At 40.8% G+C, this 17127-nt stretch overlaps 1 protein-coding gene across 1 annotated transcript; it reads right to left on the reverse strand.

The window, feature by feature from the left end:
- Positions 1 to 8703: 8703 nt before the first annotated feature.
- LOC113017399 (V-set and immunoglobulin domain-containing protein 1-like) lies at positions 8704 to 10727 on the reverse strand. The gene is made up of 3 exons (XM_026160545.1): positions 10589 to 10727; positions 9211 to 9540; positions 8704 to 8972 (listed from the first exon to the last, which is right to left on the reverse strand). Exons 1-3 carry the CDS (start codon positions 10659 to 10661, stop codon positions 8800 to 8802), a joined length of 576 nt encoding a protein of 191 aa, XP_026016330.1. The 5' UTR covers positions 10662 to 10727; the 3' UTR covers positions 8704 to 8799.
- Between the last annotated feature and the right edge of the window lie 6400 nt (positions 10728 to 17127).

Consider the following 17127-nt stretch of genomic DNA (forward strand, 5'->3'; position numbering starts at 1 on the left):
TCCAGTAGGTAAGCTGAGGTGTCTATGACGTGTTCAGCAGTCTGATGGCCTGATGGAAAAAGCTGTCTCTCAGTCTGCTGGTACGGGACCGGATGCTGCAGAACCTCCTTCCTGATGGAAGCAGTCTGAACAGTTTATGGCTGGGGTGACTGGAGTCCTTGATGATCCTCCCCGCTTTCCTCACGCACCGCTTCCTGTAGATGTCTTGGAGGGAGGGAAGCTCACCTCCAATTATCCGTTCAGAGCACCGCACTACTCGCTGGAGAGCTTTGCAGTTGTAGGCGGTGCTGTTGCCGTACCAGGTGGTGATGCATCCAGTGAGGATGCTCTCAATGGCACAGTGATAGAAGGTCCAGAGGATGCGGGGGCTCATGCCGAATCTTTTCAGTCTCCTGAGAAAGAAGAGGCGCTGCTGCGCCTTCTTCACTGTTTTGTTTGTGTGTACTGACCACGTAAGATCCTCAGCCAGATGTACGCCAAGGAACTGGAGGAAGGAAGGAAGCTGCTCACTCTCTCCACAGCAGCGCCGTTGATGGTGATGGGGGTGTGTACTTCTCTGCACCTCCGGAAGTCCACTATCAACTCCTTTGTCTTTGCGACGTTGAGGGTGAGATGGTTGTCTTGACACCAGTTGGGTCAGGCCAGCTGAACGGAACAGGTGACACCTTATACAATTCAATTGATTTTAGTTATACAGACGCTATAAATACCCTGCAATAACACATCATGCACTTGGTGACAGTTGCTAGGAACTCTCTTTTAGCAGAAAGAAATCTTCGAATCAGGTTTAGGGAGCGACAACCTGCTGTGAACAATTGAAGGTGAGGGGAGGATAACAGGACAAGCATTGTGTGTAGGCTTTTAGGCAAACACTAACCATCCTTTCCCGTGCTGTAAAACTCCTTTGTGTTGTCATCAGTCTGGTCCAATCACTTTGTAGCTCTCCTGTAATGAACCAATCAGCCAGTAGGTGGCAGCAGAGGAGCTCAACACGTGATGGTTTTCATCTGACATTGAGTGTGGCTCCAGCTTGTCTGCCTTCAACAGGCCTCATGTTTAAAGGCCTCATATTTATAGGTAGTAATATTTAAATCTCTGTGTTAACTTACTGCTAATATGTGTAAATGCTGATACTTACTGACCTAGTAAGAGATGCAGTAGGAGCATGTAAAGCCTGAGCCCCACAAATCATAAAAATGAAGTGAGAAGTCAGTCATTGACTGATCAGTGTTTATGTTTTTAAAAATATATAAACGTGAAATTATTTCAACAAGTTTATGAGCTTGTTAAATTCTCTTCGTACTGATCATCTTAGTGTCCTCTTAAAACTCAATAAGATGGGTTATAGAAATGCATTGATAAAGGAATATAATCACTAAAACACGAGACTTGTCCCTGAGGAGTTCGTGACATTTTACTTTTATTTGAACATTAATATTGTTTGAACCTGCTCTGACACCCTTACACCACGGACTTGAGTTCTGTGTCACGTCTCACATTCGTCCCATATGAAGTGAAGGTAAGTGGACGCAGTTACACTCCCCCTAAAAGTCCATTTAAACATTTGTATTGTAAAGCCTTTGCTTTGAAAGATGTTTCACAGGCTAGCAAACAGGTTTTTTTTTAATTATTTAATGTCTGCAAAGTCTTTAATCAGTACAGCTCTCATCTCATCCAGACTCTATGATACACAGAGATAAACATCTCTTCTTATAGAGGAGGACAAGTCTAAAGACAGATTAGACATAAAATTGTTGGTAGCTTTGCAAAGATTATGTGTCACCTGGAGTCATTTCTGATAAACAACCTCCAGAAGTTTCCAGATAAACTGCATTTTGTATGACTGAAACACAGATGCCTTTCTAACAAAGCCATCTGTGTTTGTGCGTGTGTGTGTGTGTCACAGCTAATGAATGCTGCATTCATAGCTGCATTAGGAGCTGCATTCATAGCGGGTTTTCTTTACATTTCCCCACATACCACATACATTCTTGGCTTATTGAACACAAGTTAAGAGCAGTGCAAATGTCAGAAATTCATAAATAAAGTTACTGTTCTCACGAGGAGCCTGATGGTGAGTAAATCTGACCTCTGACCTACAGAGGATCCCAAAGCTTCTCTATGGAAGCTTTACGTTAACTCATGTCAAAACTGATTTCATTCTATCTGCATATTAAACAGAGAAAACTTGCAGTGAAGTTTCTGTTCATCTCACACACACAGTGATCTTTATGACATTAAAAAGGTTTCAAATGACTTAAATCAGAAGAAAAATTACGGTCTTTCACCTGCTGCATACTGCAGGTGCTCTGTCTTTTCAAACGAAATGTACTTCTCTACTTTCATTTTCTCTGAAGAGGGATATTTTTTCTTCTTCTTTCAATTCATAATAACGTCTTGAATAACCAATGAAATCTTCTGGATCTACTTTCAGTTAAAAGTCGTTTGTTGGATTGTTTTGTTTTCAGTTTAACTTGGCACAGACTCATGAAGCAATGAGGAAATAAAACAGAGCCAGTTTTCTGATGGGTCCAAGAAGTTTTTATCACCTGAAATCGAAATATTTCTTTAATCTGTGTGTTTGTGTTCAGATCCTCCATCAGAGCCACGGGTCACCTACTCCTCACTAAAGTCAAAGAGGACACCTTCAAAACAGCTAAACCAGTCTGACCAGTGATGACAGGCTGGCTGCTAAATACAGTCCTGCACACGTCTGTGGATCATATGTTATGTATTTATCACATGCTGTGTGTGTTTGCAGTGTTACAGTTGGACTGAAATAAACAGCTTAAATTTAGACTTCAGACTCTTTAAAAAAATAAAAAATAAATAATGCAACAACTCAGTCACTTGCTCAAGTAAGTTCATGCAGCCAATCACAGTCCTGCATTCTGATTCAAAGGTTGAATGTTTTCTTGCCTGAAGAACAATCAACGGACTTCAGTGTTCTTGTCGGTGCCTGCAGAGCTTATCTGTAAAAACAGCTGCTGTAAATCTTCACAGCCCTCAGAGAGTGAGACGTGTTTTCTTGTGCAAACTTGTTCACAGAGTTCTGGTTAAAACAATATGCACACAGAAAAACATCCATTCTGTGTGCAGCTTTTCTGTTGCTGCATGTCACATACAGACATACAGACACGATCCTCTCCTATATGTGTTTATGTGAGTGCAGACCTCAAGGAGTCAGAGAGTAAACATTTCAGTCTGATAACAGGTTGCTTCTGTGTCTTTAAATATGCACCATCACCTGTTCATGGTTAATTTATAAGCTGAGGTCTGTTTCTGTGATCTCTGCACACAAGATGCACGTCTGTGTCTGAGATGAGTTCATACTCCTCTTGCATGTGTTATTGAGTCCGCAGACTCTGTGTGTGCGTGCATGTGCAAAGCAGTTACATTTATTTAAAGCTTCTGACCTTGAACTAGAAAACTCATCATTGTTAACTGATTATTGTGAAAAATAGGTTTATTCTGTTTTCACTGCTGGGTCTTTATGGCATGTATGTGATAAATGCAGGGACAGGAGGGAAGCAGCACAAGTAGAAACTTAGATTTAAATAGCTGAAGTTAACTGAATTATTTATTTGAAAGTAATCAGACCCAACATGATATTTTGCAAACCACTGAACACATGACTTCTCATCAGCCAGCAGCTGAATGCCTTCCAGTCAAGTTCAGACGTGTATATACTGGGTGTATGCTTTTGTGTGTCAAGACTGATTGATGTTTGGGTGTTTCTCTTTACTCTTCGACGCATTCACATATTTCTCTTGACAGTCAGCACTCTGGGTTTAATAGATATGCTTAAAGAGCAGAATGAATATCATAAATGTTAGAAATCTATAAATATCTATAAATAAATGTCTGTCCTGTTTAAAAGTACAGCTCATAGTGTTTAAATCTGACCTCCAGAGGGCCTCATAGCTTCAGCTGTTTGTATTGAGCTCAGTTGTTGCAACTTTATAATTTGTGCACTTTTTTTCTGACAGGGTAAAACCTGCAGCAAAGCTCATGATATTCCATCTGAGTAATGCACAATGAGTTATATGTCACCAATATGTTTTAATGGAATAAAATCAGAGAATAAATGTTGGAAACTTTCCACGTGACCGGCAGCTGCTGCAGGATGTGGGTGGAGCACAACCCTCCCCCTCTCTCATTTCTTGTAAAACAAAACTTACAGCATTACTTTCGTTTCCTCTGTGAAATCTTTTTTTTTTTCAGACTTATAGTGAATTATAAATAAATTATAATATCCCCTGAACTCGAAAAGGCCTCAGTAGAATTAACTTTTTTTATTTGCTCTGAGTTTATCTTGGCACTGAAGTACCAACAACACAAAGAAGAGACTGTAAATATGACATGAGCACAAACTTTGCATTTGATTTGAAATTCAAAACATTCATGTTTTACTAAGATATGTGGGTCTGATTTGCCTAACTTATCCTGATCTGACTCTCCTCTACTCTCCATTTTAGTGTCTGACTAGTCATAGTCATAATATTTATTTTACTTAAGTTATTTTAACAGCAAAAGCAGAATAAAAACTTGTGTTTTGTATTCAACTTTATTCATATACAGCACTTTTCTCTTCAGTTTTTGATGCCCTTTAATCCTTGCTGTTTAAATGTTGAGGAAATGATGAGCAAAAGAAACTAACCTGAGGACAGACTATGTCACCAAACTACACCCTCCACTTGGGCCATTTTATGTCATTTAGTTTATTTTCTTTGTTAAACCACCTTTAACTAAGTTGCCCTGTGAGTTTAACAACCTCCCGAATGTAAAAACATATCCGCATTTTATCAAGATCTGCTGTAAGATACATCATGACTGCAGCATTCATACGCATGATGATTTGTCACTCATCAGTCATGCTGACTGTCTGGTCTGATGGTGAGATGGTTTCTTATTGCTTCTCCTTTCAAAACACTCTGGTGTCACCTCAGCTGATTAAGTTACTTTTTTTCTAGAAACAGTCCTGAGAAGAAAATAATCTCGATTCTGTGTTGAATATTTTCGCCATGTTTTGCAGTTTGTGACTCTGGGCTATGAGAAAACAGCAGATCGACATGTGAGAGCCACTGGGAACACTTCACCTTGTGTTTGCACAGTAAACAGAGAATGAATGAACTCGAACAAAAGCAGGCAGGGAACAGATGACATGTATTGTTTGCTAAATGAAACAGAATGACGCGGGGAAAAATTTCCACCCTGAGCTGTAAAAACAATATTTTACCAGCATCAAGTCTACCTGCTCTGAAGGACAACACATCACCTGTGACTTGTTGAGCTTCCACCTGGTCTGTTTCCAGCTGCTCCCGCTGTGGTCTGAGCACCTCAGTGTGTGTTTAGGGTGAGACTGCATGTGATTCATGCACACTGCAGAACACATTAAGCTTCATGGACTCAGATAGTCCATGTTATTGTTAAGACTTTGCTCTGTCACACTGGTTCTTCTTCTGCACCAAGTCAAGTTCTTACTCAAACTCTGCACTTTACTAATTCATGGTCTCTCCTTATTGAACCATTTCTTATCTTCAGAGTTAAATAAATAATGTTTAACAGGTAAATAGTATAGTTCTCTACTCTGCTTATGTACAAAAACACGGTTATACAACATCAAGACTTTTACCATGAGCTGTGGTCAGTGATAGGGGATGATGACAGATAAAACAAGCACGTGCAGGCAGTCATCATGGCTGGGAAATTTACCAGGGAAATGAGACACTTTCCATATGAGTCAGAGGACAGACATTAGAGGCATTGTGTGCTGTTCACTCCTTTTTTGGTTTGGTATGAGAGAAACAAAAATACTTCCATTATGGCAGTAAAGGGGAAGTGTTTATGTTTAAAATTAAACATTTTTCTCTTGATTTCAACTTCCAAAACTGAGTTCAACTGAGCAGTACTTATACTCCACCCATATACTTCAGTTGTTTGTGCAGGACAGAGGTAGTTTTAAAGGGAAGCTTACAGCAGATGAATCTAATGCACACTTGCAACATGCTGTAGATGTTTCTGTTAGGTGTGTGTATATATATATATATATATATATATATATATATATATATATATATATGTATATGTATATATATATATATATATATATATATATATATATGTATATATGTATATATATATAGATATACATATACATATAGATATATGTATATATATATATATATATATATATATGTATATATATAGAGATATACATATAGATATATGTATATGTATATTTTTATAATTTGATCTAAAGGGATATTTGACAGTCATGCTGTGTGTGACTCAGCTCCAAAGGGAGCTATGACATCTGATTCAGACTGTGGAGTGGGAGGTACAGCAGTTTTCAAAACACTTCAAACCACAAAACCTCCACTGAATAAGGCCCTTCATTAAATTTTATTTTCTCTGCTGTGCTGACAGGGACAGGCCCAGTCAGGCCATTTAGAGTGAGTGCCCCACCCCCCGGATAACTAACAGGAACTATGTGGTTCCTCTACTGGGAACTGAATTTACAAGAAGAGAAACAAAGAAAATCCCACTGATTAAAACTAGTCTGATCACATTGTTCAGATCATAAATTATCTTTAGATTCTTTCTTTGAATTATAAATGACAAGTGGCAAGATGGCAATCTGTTCTTTTAAACGTCACTTTCTCAAATGTAAAAGACAGAAGCATGTATGTTTGGGATGACTGGAGTTGAACTTGTTCTGAACTAACGGCCAGGTGCTGTGCAAGTTATATTTTAATTTTTTTATGACACAATGTCATTAAAGACAGTGCCACAGTCACTGCCATCAGTTTATCATTGGGTCTTAGTGTTTTACAGGACTTTGTAAAACTGTAAAGGCTGTTTTACACATGGATCATGGAAAAAAACATGACTATTATGAAACAAATTTTATGTTTTAATATCAGATATAAAGAAAAAGGTCAGAATGAAAAACTTAACCAGAATTTTTTAAATAATATCTAAAGATTTGTATAAGGGAATATTAAATGTATATCTTTAACCCTTTAGTGCTGCAGTGCCTGGTGAAAAACATACAGAAACAGAAGGCCAAACTGAGATCAGTTTGTTGTGACTATTTTTAGACTTGATCAGCAGGATTCTTGTAAAAGCAGGAGCATGAGAGGACCTGCAGAAACACGCTCAGTTTCATGAAGGAAAAAATAACATTCATTTCTAAAGAAATAAAGGCAAACCTTTTCTGTTTCAGTAATGCACAAGGAATTTTCTTTGAGCTCTGTCAATAAACCAAGATCCCTAGAAACCTTTTACTGTTTATGTGTTCACACATCAACTGTTTGCAACATGATTTGAAAAGTCTGCCTTATTTTCTGTTAATAAACAAAGGAAATAAGAGAAACCTTATATCATACTGATGAGGAACTGCTTTGTTCTCCCTTAAAACCCAGCGCTGAATCAAGTAAAGTAAAGTACAACCCCTGCACCTTGTAATAAGAGCTTCGCTTTGTTGTCTCTAATTACATGAGCAGGCCCAGACTAGCTAGGAGGATTATTATCAGGAGACACGCAAGGATGTTTTAAAAAAAATGCTCTAAGGATTAACTGGGTGGATAATGAATGGGTATCTGTGTTTTTCCATCTGTGGTTACTTGGAGCAAAGCCCAGAGGGTGTGTTGCATGTACTTTAGTGCTGTTTCAACAAGATACTGGGTGTGTACCAACAGGATCAGGATTACACACTGAATGGCTTTTGTGATCATTTCTGGAGAAAGGAAACCAACAGCAAATGTTACTTTCAAAATGTGGAGTGTAATTTATTCTCTACCTTGTAAAAATAAAAATGTTTATGCAAATATCCATCTAGAAAAAAAGGTTTTATTTAAGTTATTGTATTAAAGGATACATCAAAAATACACAAAAAAATCTACTTTTAGATCACTTATTAAATATAAAGATTAGTTGATTAATACACGTTTCACTCTGTGCTTGTAATAAAGCCTGAACCAAAACTTCTGATAGAAGAAAATGTAATACATTCATTTTCCTAAATGAGTAGATAAAGCACTTGACAATAGCAGGGGATGAGAACCTCCTTTATCTACACCGATTTTGTTTTTAAAAAATAAACAAATACACATCAACAGTGTGAAGCAGTTAATATACAGGAGCTCCACCAGTGGCAACTACAGCAACAAACCAGAGTTCTTGTATTTTATAAGTGCTTTAAAAGTAGATTAGTTTTGTCTGATTTGTTAAAGATAAAGTTTTGCAGGTAGGTACCTCTCTTTGATATTTGTATCACAAATATCCACAAAAGTCTGCACCTAAGTTTAAGGGCTCAGTTAAAGAGCTCTCATTCTTTTTTTATTTTTAGTTGGTTTATACAACTAGAAGTCACACAAGACACATGATTTACTCAGTCCATCACTTTTTTTGTTGAGCTGCTCTTAGTCTGGCTCATCACCTGAAACCTGTTTGTCATGGAACTGAACGCTCCAGGATTTGAGCACACAAGCCTCTCCACCACGACAAGGTGGCAGCCCGAGGAGAGGAACTATACTGTTGGTGCAGACATGAGGAATAGCTAAATCTACTGTCGTTAATTTTGTTCCAGCTGAACATTTTGTGGCATATTTCCTTATTTTTTTTGAAGGGTTTTGGGTTCCCTTGGTTTCTACCATATTTATAGTTAAAATTAATGGGAACCCTGAAACATGTTGATACTGTTGCTTTCGATTTCTTTGTGGTAACCACAGGGGATGATAATACAAGAACCTGTAGTTTGTCTGCTGTGACATAAAAATTGTCAAGTGCTATATTTCATGCCACCTGCGTGTCAGTTGCTTTATCACGAGTAGGACAGAAATACTTTACAGTGGTCAAAATACAAACCACACAAATAAATGATAAAGATGCTATCAGTGGAAAATGTCCTCTTCTATGACCTCCTGTCAGTCCAACAGATCCATCCTCTGTGAGTCCTCCTGTCTGAGCTGCAGGTGAGAAACAGGTGTGAGGTGTCAGCTGTCAGGTAGGTGATGAGTGAAGAACAGAACAGAATCCATTTCCTCTTCAAACTGCTGTCAGACATTATCTACTGCACTCTGATCACATCACTCAGACCAGCTGCTTTCTACAAAGTCTCATCAACAACATCTTTAGAAACAAACATCAACAACCAGGAAGCAGCTTCACCTCTGATCACACACACACTCAACTCTACTCACTCACCTGGAGGATCAACAACACTCAGGTGGATGATGTGGATGGGGTCAACACCTCGCTTTCTGCGGTTTGCGAGGACACGACACTCATATGTTCCAGTGTCATTAATTTTAACATCATGCAAAATCAAAGTCAGATTTCCATCCTTTATGTCAAGTTGTGTTCGGTTCTTAAAAGATGGATTCTGACTGTGTTGATCAAACTGTTTATCCTGGTACAAAAGGACACATTCTGGGTCGAGGTCAGGTCTGCTCCACTCTACCACTTTGATGTTGCTCGCAACTGGACATGGTAGACAGGCAGTTTCTCCAGACTTAGCCTTGACCTCTATTGGTTCTGTAAACAACACAAAGCATGCACAACCATTTACTTCTACAGAAACTCCAGAAGGACCACTGAGCTCTGCTGATCCTTTTATAATTAGCCTGAATTTCCCCACCTTATATGAAAAAAATTTTTTTTTATAAAAGATTACGGGCGACCGGTATTAGTTGCTCTGTGGTCTTCAATTTGTCATTAAAAATGCTCTAATATCTCACTGCATTAAAAGTAGCTTGAAATATAAAACATTTCATGGCTGCTGTTAGACTTGGTGTGGTAAATGCCAAACTGCAGTTGGACTAACAAAATTTATAATTTATTTTTATTTTTTAGGTGTGTTTTGTATTTATTTAAAATTGACAGTTTTCAGTAAAGATTGTCCTTCTTCTTGGATGTTGGGGAACTTGTCTCTATTTTCTTTCTTTCTTATCATAATAACATAAAGTGAGAAAATGTGTTGTTACACGGAAGCACTCTTTTTTTTTTCAAAGACGTCCATAATAATAACAGCTTCACTGTGCAGTGTAATTACAAAGGTGATGAATTGTTGTCTGGATTTTTTCAGAAGGGTGTGTTCTATGTACTTAGGCTTGGGTTCAGCAGGATACCAAAGACATCTGGTGTAACAACAACGTAACACGTAACAACAGCCTCCATTCCTCTGATCTAAGGGACTTTTATCCACTCTAAAGGTCCGTGGAGGAGGGGATATTCCGAGCGCTTCTCTTCACTAGCTCCTTCTTGTCTGTGGTTAGATCTCAAAAGTCTCATCCGCTTTCTGACATGACAGAATTGTTTTTTTGACAAGAAAACTGTAGTATCGGGTAAATGATAGGAGGTGGGAACGTTTGTGCTGGGTTCTTGTGGGGAGGGGGTTGAGAATAATAAAGGATACTCGCTGGCGTAATGGCGAGTCTCGTGTGTAGTTCAGTAAGATAACATCAACAACCTCCAATGACGGAACAGAAAGTCCTGAATGTCTTCGTCTGCATTCAGCACAATCAAAACTACTATTGTGAAACAGTACTTCACAGGAAAAAAAGGACAGAATAAATAATCTTACGTGCAGATGTAAGCCCCAAGAAGACGACACCTGGTAAAGTCAACAGCAGAGATGTTAAAGCCGCCCTTCCCATGTCCGCTTCTGCAGAGCAGACTGATGTTGAAGCTCACCAAATGTCTGTAAGTCACTGATAGTCACAGTGAGTGTGCCTTTTTATAGGCCTCCCCTCTCTCTCCCTGGCGATCTCTCGTGTACGGTCGTGTACGAAAGGGCGTGCGATTAAAGTGTTCGACTTCCGCGAGGAAGTACACGATATCTCAGTCTTCATCGTTAGTTACGCTGGTGCAATATAAAGTATGATTCTGTTTACTCTGAATTAGTTAAACATTTTTTTATTTTTTTTTGCTTTATACCAGGAGTATTTCATTAAAATTTAAGACATTCCAGTTCTTTGCAGCAGTTTAAAATAGGCTCAGTCATGCAGTATTATAAAAAATAATGATGGGAAACCAGTCAATCAGTCTGCAGAGACTTCAGCAAACTATGCAAATCTTATTTTTTTTAAATATATCTTTTAAGACGAATCTGCTTAAATTCAAAGTTACCATGGAAATTTTCATCTACACCCATGTAGGCCAGCCTAAAAGTGTTAAGATTTCTTTTACATTTATTTTATATCACATTTACATAAATATTAAGACCTTTTTGAGAGAAAAAAACACACTTGAATTTCAGCTCAGGACCCTTCCATTTCTTTATCATTGCTGAGATGGTTCTGCACCCTTAACTGGAATCCATGGTACACTGAACTATAATTTATTACCCATTGTTTAAAAATTGTGTAAGCCATTTATTACAGAGTCTAAGAGACTATTAATTCTTTTCTGAAAAGAATATCGCCCATATGGTTTTCACTGCCCTATGCATAGCCAAGAAAACAGTCCTCATGAACTGGAAAAATAAAAATAATCTTAATTCTAACCAATATAGAAATTATCTATTAGATTACATTAGTCTTGACACAGCCTCTGCCACCACATTAGATCAATTGCTCTGGGCTCCTTTTATCAGCTCCATCACCTAGTGGGGGTGGGGGGTCATAGTTTGGTCCCGCCTTCACTGTTGTGATTGGTGAGGGGGTAGGGACAGGCTTAGGGCGTCGGGGGGTTCCCCGGAGGCATCTTCCTTGGGGGGCTCAACCCGGGGTAGCGGTCACGTCCGGTTGGGGGCTCTGTTGGCTCTCAGGTGACTGTTTCCTCGCGGCTGCGTGCAGCGGGGCTAGGGGAGGGTCTGTGCTGACGGACGTGGGTTACTGACCTGGTAGCCTGGCTGCCCCTGGGTGGGTCCGGGATGGGCGTGAGGTTCTGGGGGCGCTCCGTCTCTGGGCTGGGGCCCGGGCCGGGCCTCGGGGGCTTGGGTCCTGGTTGGTGTGTTGCCGGGGTTGTGGGCGGGTGGGTGCATGGGGGCCCGGCCCTGGAGCAGGGTGCCGCCGGTGCGTCGAGCCGCCTGGGGGGCTCTTCATCTGGTGGGGGGGATGGTCACATCTTGCAGGAGCTTTCCTCTCTTCAGGAACTCTCTGCGGGAGGGGGAGATACAGGAGAGGTGGAGGAAGATCTCAGCCTGGGCGTTTACCGTCTTATGTAGTCTGGAAGATGTGTGGATGGTGGGGTGGGTGCAGGTTTCTCTGTGGTGGGGTTGGGTGGACTGTCCAGGGCTCTGTGGAGCCGGAGGGCGCTACTGCACTGGGCCCCGGTCTGATGGGCCTGGGCCCCCCTTCCCTGGCGGGTCGCGGAGGGTGGGAGTGCCTACTGGGGTCAGCGGGGGAGCTGGCCCCAGGGAGGGGTTACCTGCCCCTCCCTTCCTTCCCTCCCCATCTCCAGCTGCCTCCCTCTTCCCGCTCCTCCACAACCACCCACACATGCAGGGCCTTGGAGTGGGGGTATGTCACCAGGGTGCAGAGGAGGCTACCCCCCCCCCCCCCCGTCCCCTTCTGGCTGCCTCTGCCTCAATTTTATCCCACAACTTAGACATTCACATTACTCACACTCTCATTACACATACATATAGGATCTTGGGGGTGGGCACAATCACGGAGTCCAATTTACCATCAGGGTGTATACCTCACCCCTGACGTCGTTGCCCACCTCTCAATTTTAAATACACTTAGTCATTGAGGGCTAGCAGGAGGGACTATGCGCTTACCTGCTGCTCTCTGGCAGGTAGCTCCATGCCCTCCTGGGTTTTAATTGCACCTTAGAACACATATGCATCAACACTACAATGAGCGGGTGGAGGGAGGTTTGGAGTCTTCTCCCACCCCCATTCTCTGCGGCCTGCTGGAGCGGGAGGGCTAGTAGGAGGAGTTGGCCGTCCGACTGCGGTCTGGGGTGTGGGGCCTCCCTGCTGCTGCGGAGTCGGGGTGGTCTGCCTCTCCCCACCGCAGGGAAAAGGGTAACACCTCCTGGGTCTGGGTGCAATTCCCCACTCCAGGGACAAGGGTACCTAGACCCGGTTTGTAGAGTACGCTTGGGGAGTGTGATCGTGTGTACAGCGTCTCTTTATGTCTGTCTCCACGTTGGTTGAGTGTGGAGTGAGTGCATATGAGAGCATGAGGGTGGGAATGGATGTTTGTGTCTGTGTGTGCCTGTATGTCTGTGTCTATATGTCAGGTTGGGTATCAGACGCCACCTCTCTGGGGACACCTCAGGCCCTCCAAGGTTTGGAGGCCTATCTCCACCCACCACCACTTCCCCTGCCGGTGGCGGACTCCCTCAGGTGTCGGTGTGTTGGTGGTTCTTTGTGTCTGGGGGTGGGCGTCCGGGTACACACCGGCTCACTCCTTGGCGGCCGCTTGTCGGGGCCTGGGGCCTGGGGCTCGCTCGGGCCCCTTTGGAGGTGGGGTGCCCCCGGCCTCTCGGCCTGGGGCTCGGTCACTCAGGCGCAGCTGGGGGCCGGCGGAGCTCACGGGCGCGTCACTGCAACTCCACCTGACTTCTGCTCCGCGGCTGCTGGGCGAGCCCTCATCTGGGACTCTCCTCAGCTCTTACTGGAACAGTGGCGCGGCTGCCCCTCTGTTGGTCTTCCATGGTCTCTTGTGTTCTGGGGGCCTCTGGATGTCTGGAGTTTTGATCTCCTCCATACCCGCTTCACACCCTGGAGGACGGGGCTGTGGCCCCCCCACACTCCCTAGCAGATCATTACATGGAGAAACCTTTGGAATGCAAGCATGCTGATCCACACAGGTATGCACACATGGGTATTCACAGACGCGGACTAAAGCTTTCTTGGCTGCTACCTCAAAGCACACTGTGCGCTGTCTATCTTGCGTGCTGCACAATATCGTTTATTATTTAGTAAATATTGATATCTATGACTAGCTAGTTTATTGTGATGGTGCTTTGTTTTCTCTATTATTATGTTGCTCTTTGTTGTTTGCTGTCTCCTCTGTTTGTTTTTTTTGTTTGTTTGTTTTTTTTCTCCATACAGGTGACCCAGGAGTTCTTTTTTTTTTTCTCTCTCTTCCCCCCCCTTCTCACCGTCTCTTCTCCCCTTTGGTTTTCTTTCTTTCTCTCCCCCTCTTTCTCTCATTCATTCCCCCCTGTCCTATTTATTAAAAAAAAAAAAAAAAAAAAATGACAAAGGATGAACTGAAGCGCTGCCATCACGTAATGTCGCATACTGCTGTTTCTGATGTCATTTAAAAAAAAAAAAAAAAAAAAGAGACTATTAAAATGTAGCAGACAAGTTAAGAAAAGTCAATACAGCATTGTACTACTACTACTGACTAATCCACAGAAGTACTAAATGTGTTGGCAATGTCTTGAGGAACATTAATCTAAATGTATAATATATATAATATAATAATTGTATTATGTTGTTATTGTTTGTCATGACTTGAGTGTCATTCTGCAAATGGGGTATGCTTCTGCTTTATTTGATGGCCTCTACCCATGAACTACACTTAAGGTCTCAGAAAATACGCGAAATACAAGTTGCCACCATAAAAATGGTGCCAGTAAGGAATATCTTTATTACACGTTGACTGGCCCAGGTCTGAAGGCTGATGAGGAACTGGCTTGGGTGTGAAGCTGTTGCTCTCATAGGTCCAAGCTTCCTCTTTGATGGTATAACAGAGGAGGTAGGCTCAAACAGGTGGATTGTGGCAGCAGCATCTTTGGATGCAAGCCGCTGTTAAAAATGAAAGATGTTTCAGCATGCTGTTCTGCCTGTAAAATGTTGGTCATAAAGTCTATGGAGATTAAATGGTATTAGATGCCAAAAAAGAAAAAGGAAAAGCTTACACACTTTGATGTGACATGGAAATGTTTAAAAATTATTTCAGTTTTTTTTTTTTGCTACTGGTAGGAGCACTCATTTTTGAACTGCTCCTGTGGATTGTATTTGAGTGTAGGAATAAATGACTTATATCACTGACTGGACTGGAGGACCTTTTGAGATTTCCTCACCAGCAGGTGCCTGTCTCTGTAGGAACCTGAACAAATGTGTTGGCAATACATATCATTTTCATGACACTGCCAAAATCACCTTTGAAGTCTGTCACAACTATGTCATAAAAATACACACAGACATGGCATGTTCAGTTTCAAAAATCTCTAAAACCACAATTTTCCTTAAATTGAGGCACACTGGTGCATCTAGAATCCATCTCTATAATGTACAAAAAATATAGCACCTGTACAGAAGTGTAAAAATGTAAAAAATAAAGATATTTTTGTGTGTATTGTAGGCCCCTGCAGAAATGTTACTACTACCACTACTAATAATAATTTATAATTATTAGAACAAGTACATAGAGCCTGATCATAATTGCAGAGAGTAAAATATGCAATACATATGTAATCATGCTTTTGCTTGTTATGAGCAAGTCAGCCAATCATGTCATGTGATACACTCTTTTGCCACAAGGCGTCACTGCTGGTCTTTCCAAGTCTGGTAGTGGAAATTGAAATGTGCAGCGCAAAGAACAGCACAAACATTAACCGTAGGAGCCCATAATACTTGTTGTTGAACATATTTTGACACTGTCCCCTGTTTACAGCATACAGCTTTGGATAGTGCCTGCCGACTACCAGTACAGTCATTGGTGGGGACCTTGACTCCATAGGAGCTGGTAATAGCATGAAGTAAAGTCACCAACGATAAAACTGCTAGTTTTAGGTTATTTAGGCTAATTCTGGCTGTGCATTTTTTTATTTAAATAAAATGAGTAAGAAAATGCGAAAGAAAAAATAAATTTAATGTGACAAATACTTGCACACACTCACACGCACATAGACAGAGAGAACAAGAGTGACATTAAGGAAGTGGGCGGGCTCTCGTTGGTAATATTAACAAAAAAAGGTGTAAAAAAAATCACAAAACTGAGAAGTGCTATGGAGGAAATTTCATTACAATTTCAGTTCTGTAAGTATTTTATTTACATGTTATGTGTTAAATTCAGTGTTTTAGTTATTAAAAATACAACAATTTTTGGAGAAAAATAACAACAGTTATGCTGTCAGTGAATGAAAACTCTGTTTCTCTGAAGATGGAAATATAGAGGGCATGATCTATAATCTCTATTTTATTATCTCTGTGATAGCACTTTATTTATTTGTTTTGCCATAAAGTTAAGTTAAGTATGTTAATTAACCGTGTGTCATTTATCTTTAGTTCTGATCTCATGGCTGCTCTGCTTAACAAACCAAGGTCAGTAACCTTCTATCACAGTTTAAATCTTTTTAATTATTCTTCTACTCCCCAGGTTTGAGGCTTTCGATAGGAATCTTCAGAGCATACATTTTTTCTCCTCAGAGCAGAAAAGTGCAGGAGTTACTAATAACAAATAAACTAAATTATGAATTTAGGTTAGCTAGTTCTCAGGTCTTGGGATTGTGCTTGTGATCTTAATATTAAGTCCTACTAGAACGGTTTTCATGTTGTGTTCTGGTCAAATTTAACCCATTTAAAAGTTTTATCTCTTAAACAATGTAGTTAATTTGATTAGACTGACCTAAGATTCCATGAGTTTGTCCACAAAAATGATTTCTTAACATTTTCAAAAAAATGTGAAGCTTTGATGTGTAATACTATTTTGAGACATGCCTCAAAAAGTTTTCAGTTCATTATGTAGCAGCTCCAATACACTATAAATGAGGCTCTTTTCTAGATATTTGATCACTACACTAGTGAGGAGGAGAGCGAACGGCACCTGACTGAGTCTATCAAAACCATAATGGTAAATGCGACTTACAACATCAAAGCATACACAAGTCTTAATTCTAAGTGGTGTTTAGAAATGAATCTATCAGGAGTTTATGGTATGCAGAGTCTGGTCAGACAATTTCTCGGGCAACTACAACACTTCATGTTGTTATGGATGATTTGCTTGTCCTTGGTCTTGTGATACGAGACGAGGCTGTCGTCAATAAGACAAACTGGCAGTGATCACAGGCAAGTGTGTGGAGTGCCAGTCACTTATCTAGGTCCTAAATTCAAATTCAAACATCATGGTGGATGAGTGCCTGGTCATTTTTAGGGAGGATTGTCCTTTCATACAATATATGCCAAGCAAACAGTTTAAATATGGCATGAAGATA

This window comes from Astatotilapia calliptera, unplaced genomic scaffold (assembly GCF_900246225.1).
Source record: "Astatotilapia calliptera unplaced genomic scaffold, fAstCal1.2 U_scaffold_119, whole genome shotgun sequence".
Lineage (NCBI taxonomy): Eukaryota > Metazoa > Chordata > Actinopteri > Cichliformes > Cichlidae > Astatotilapia > Astatotilapia calliptera.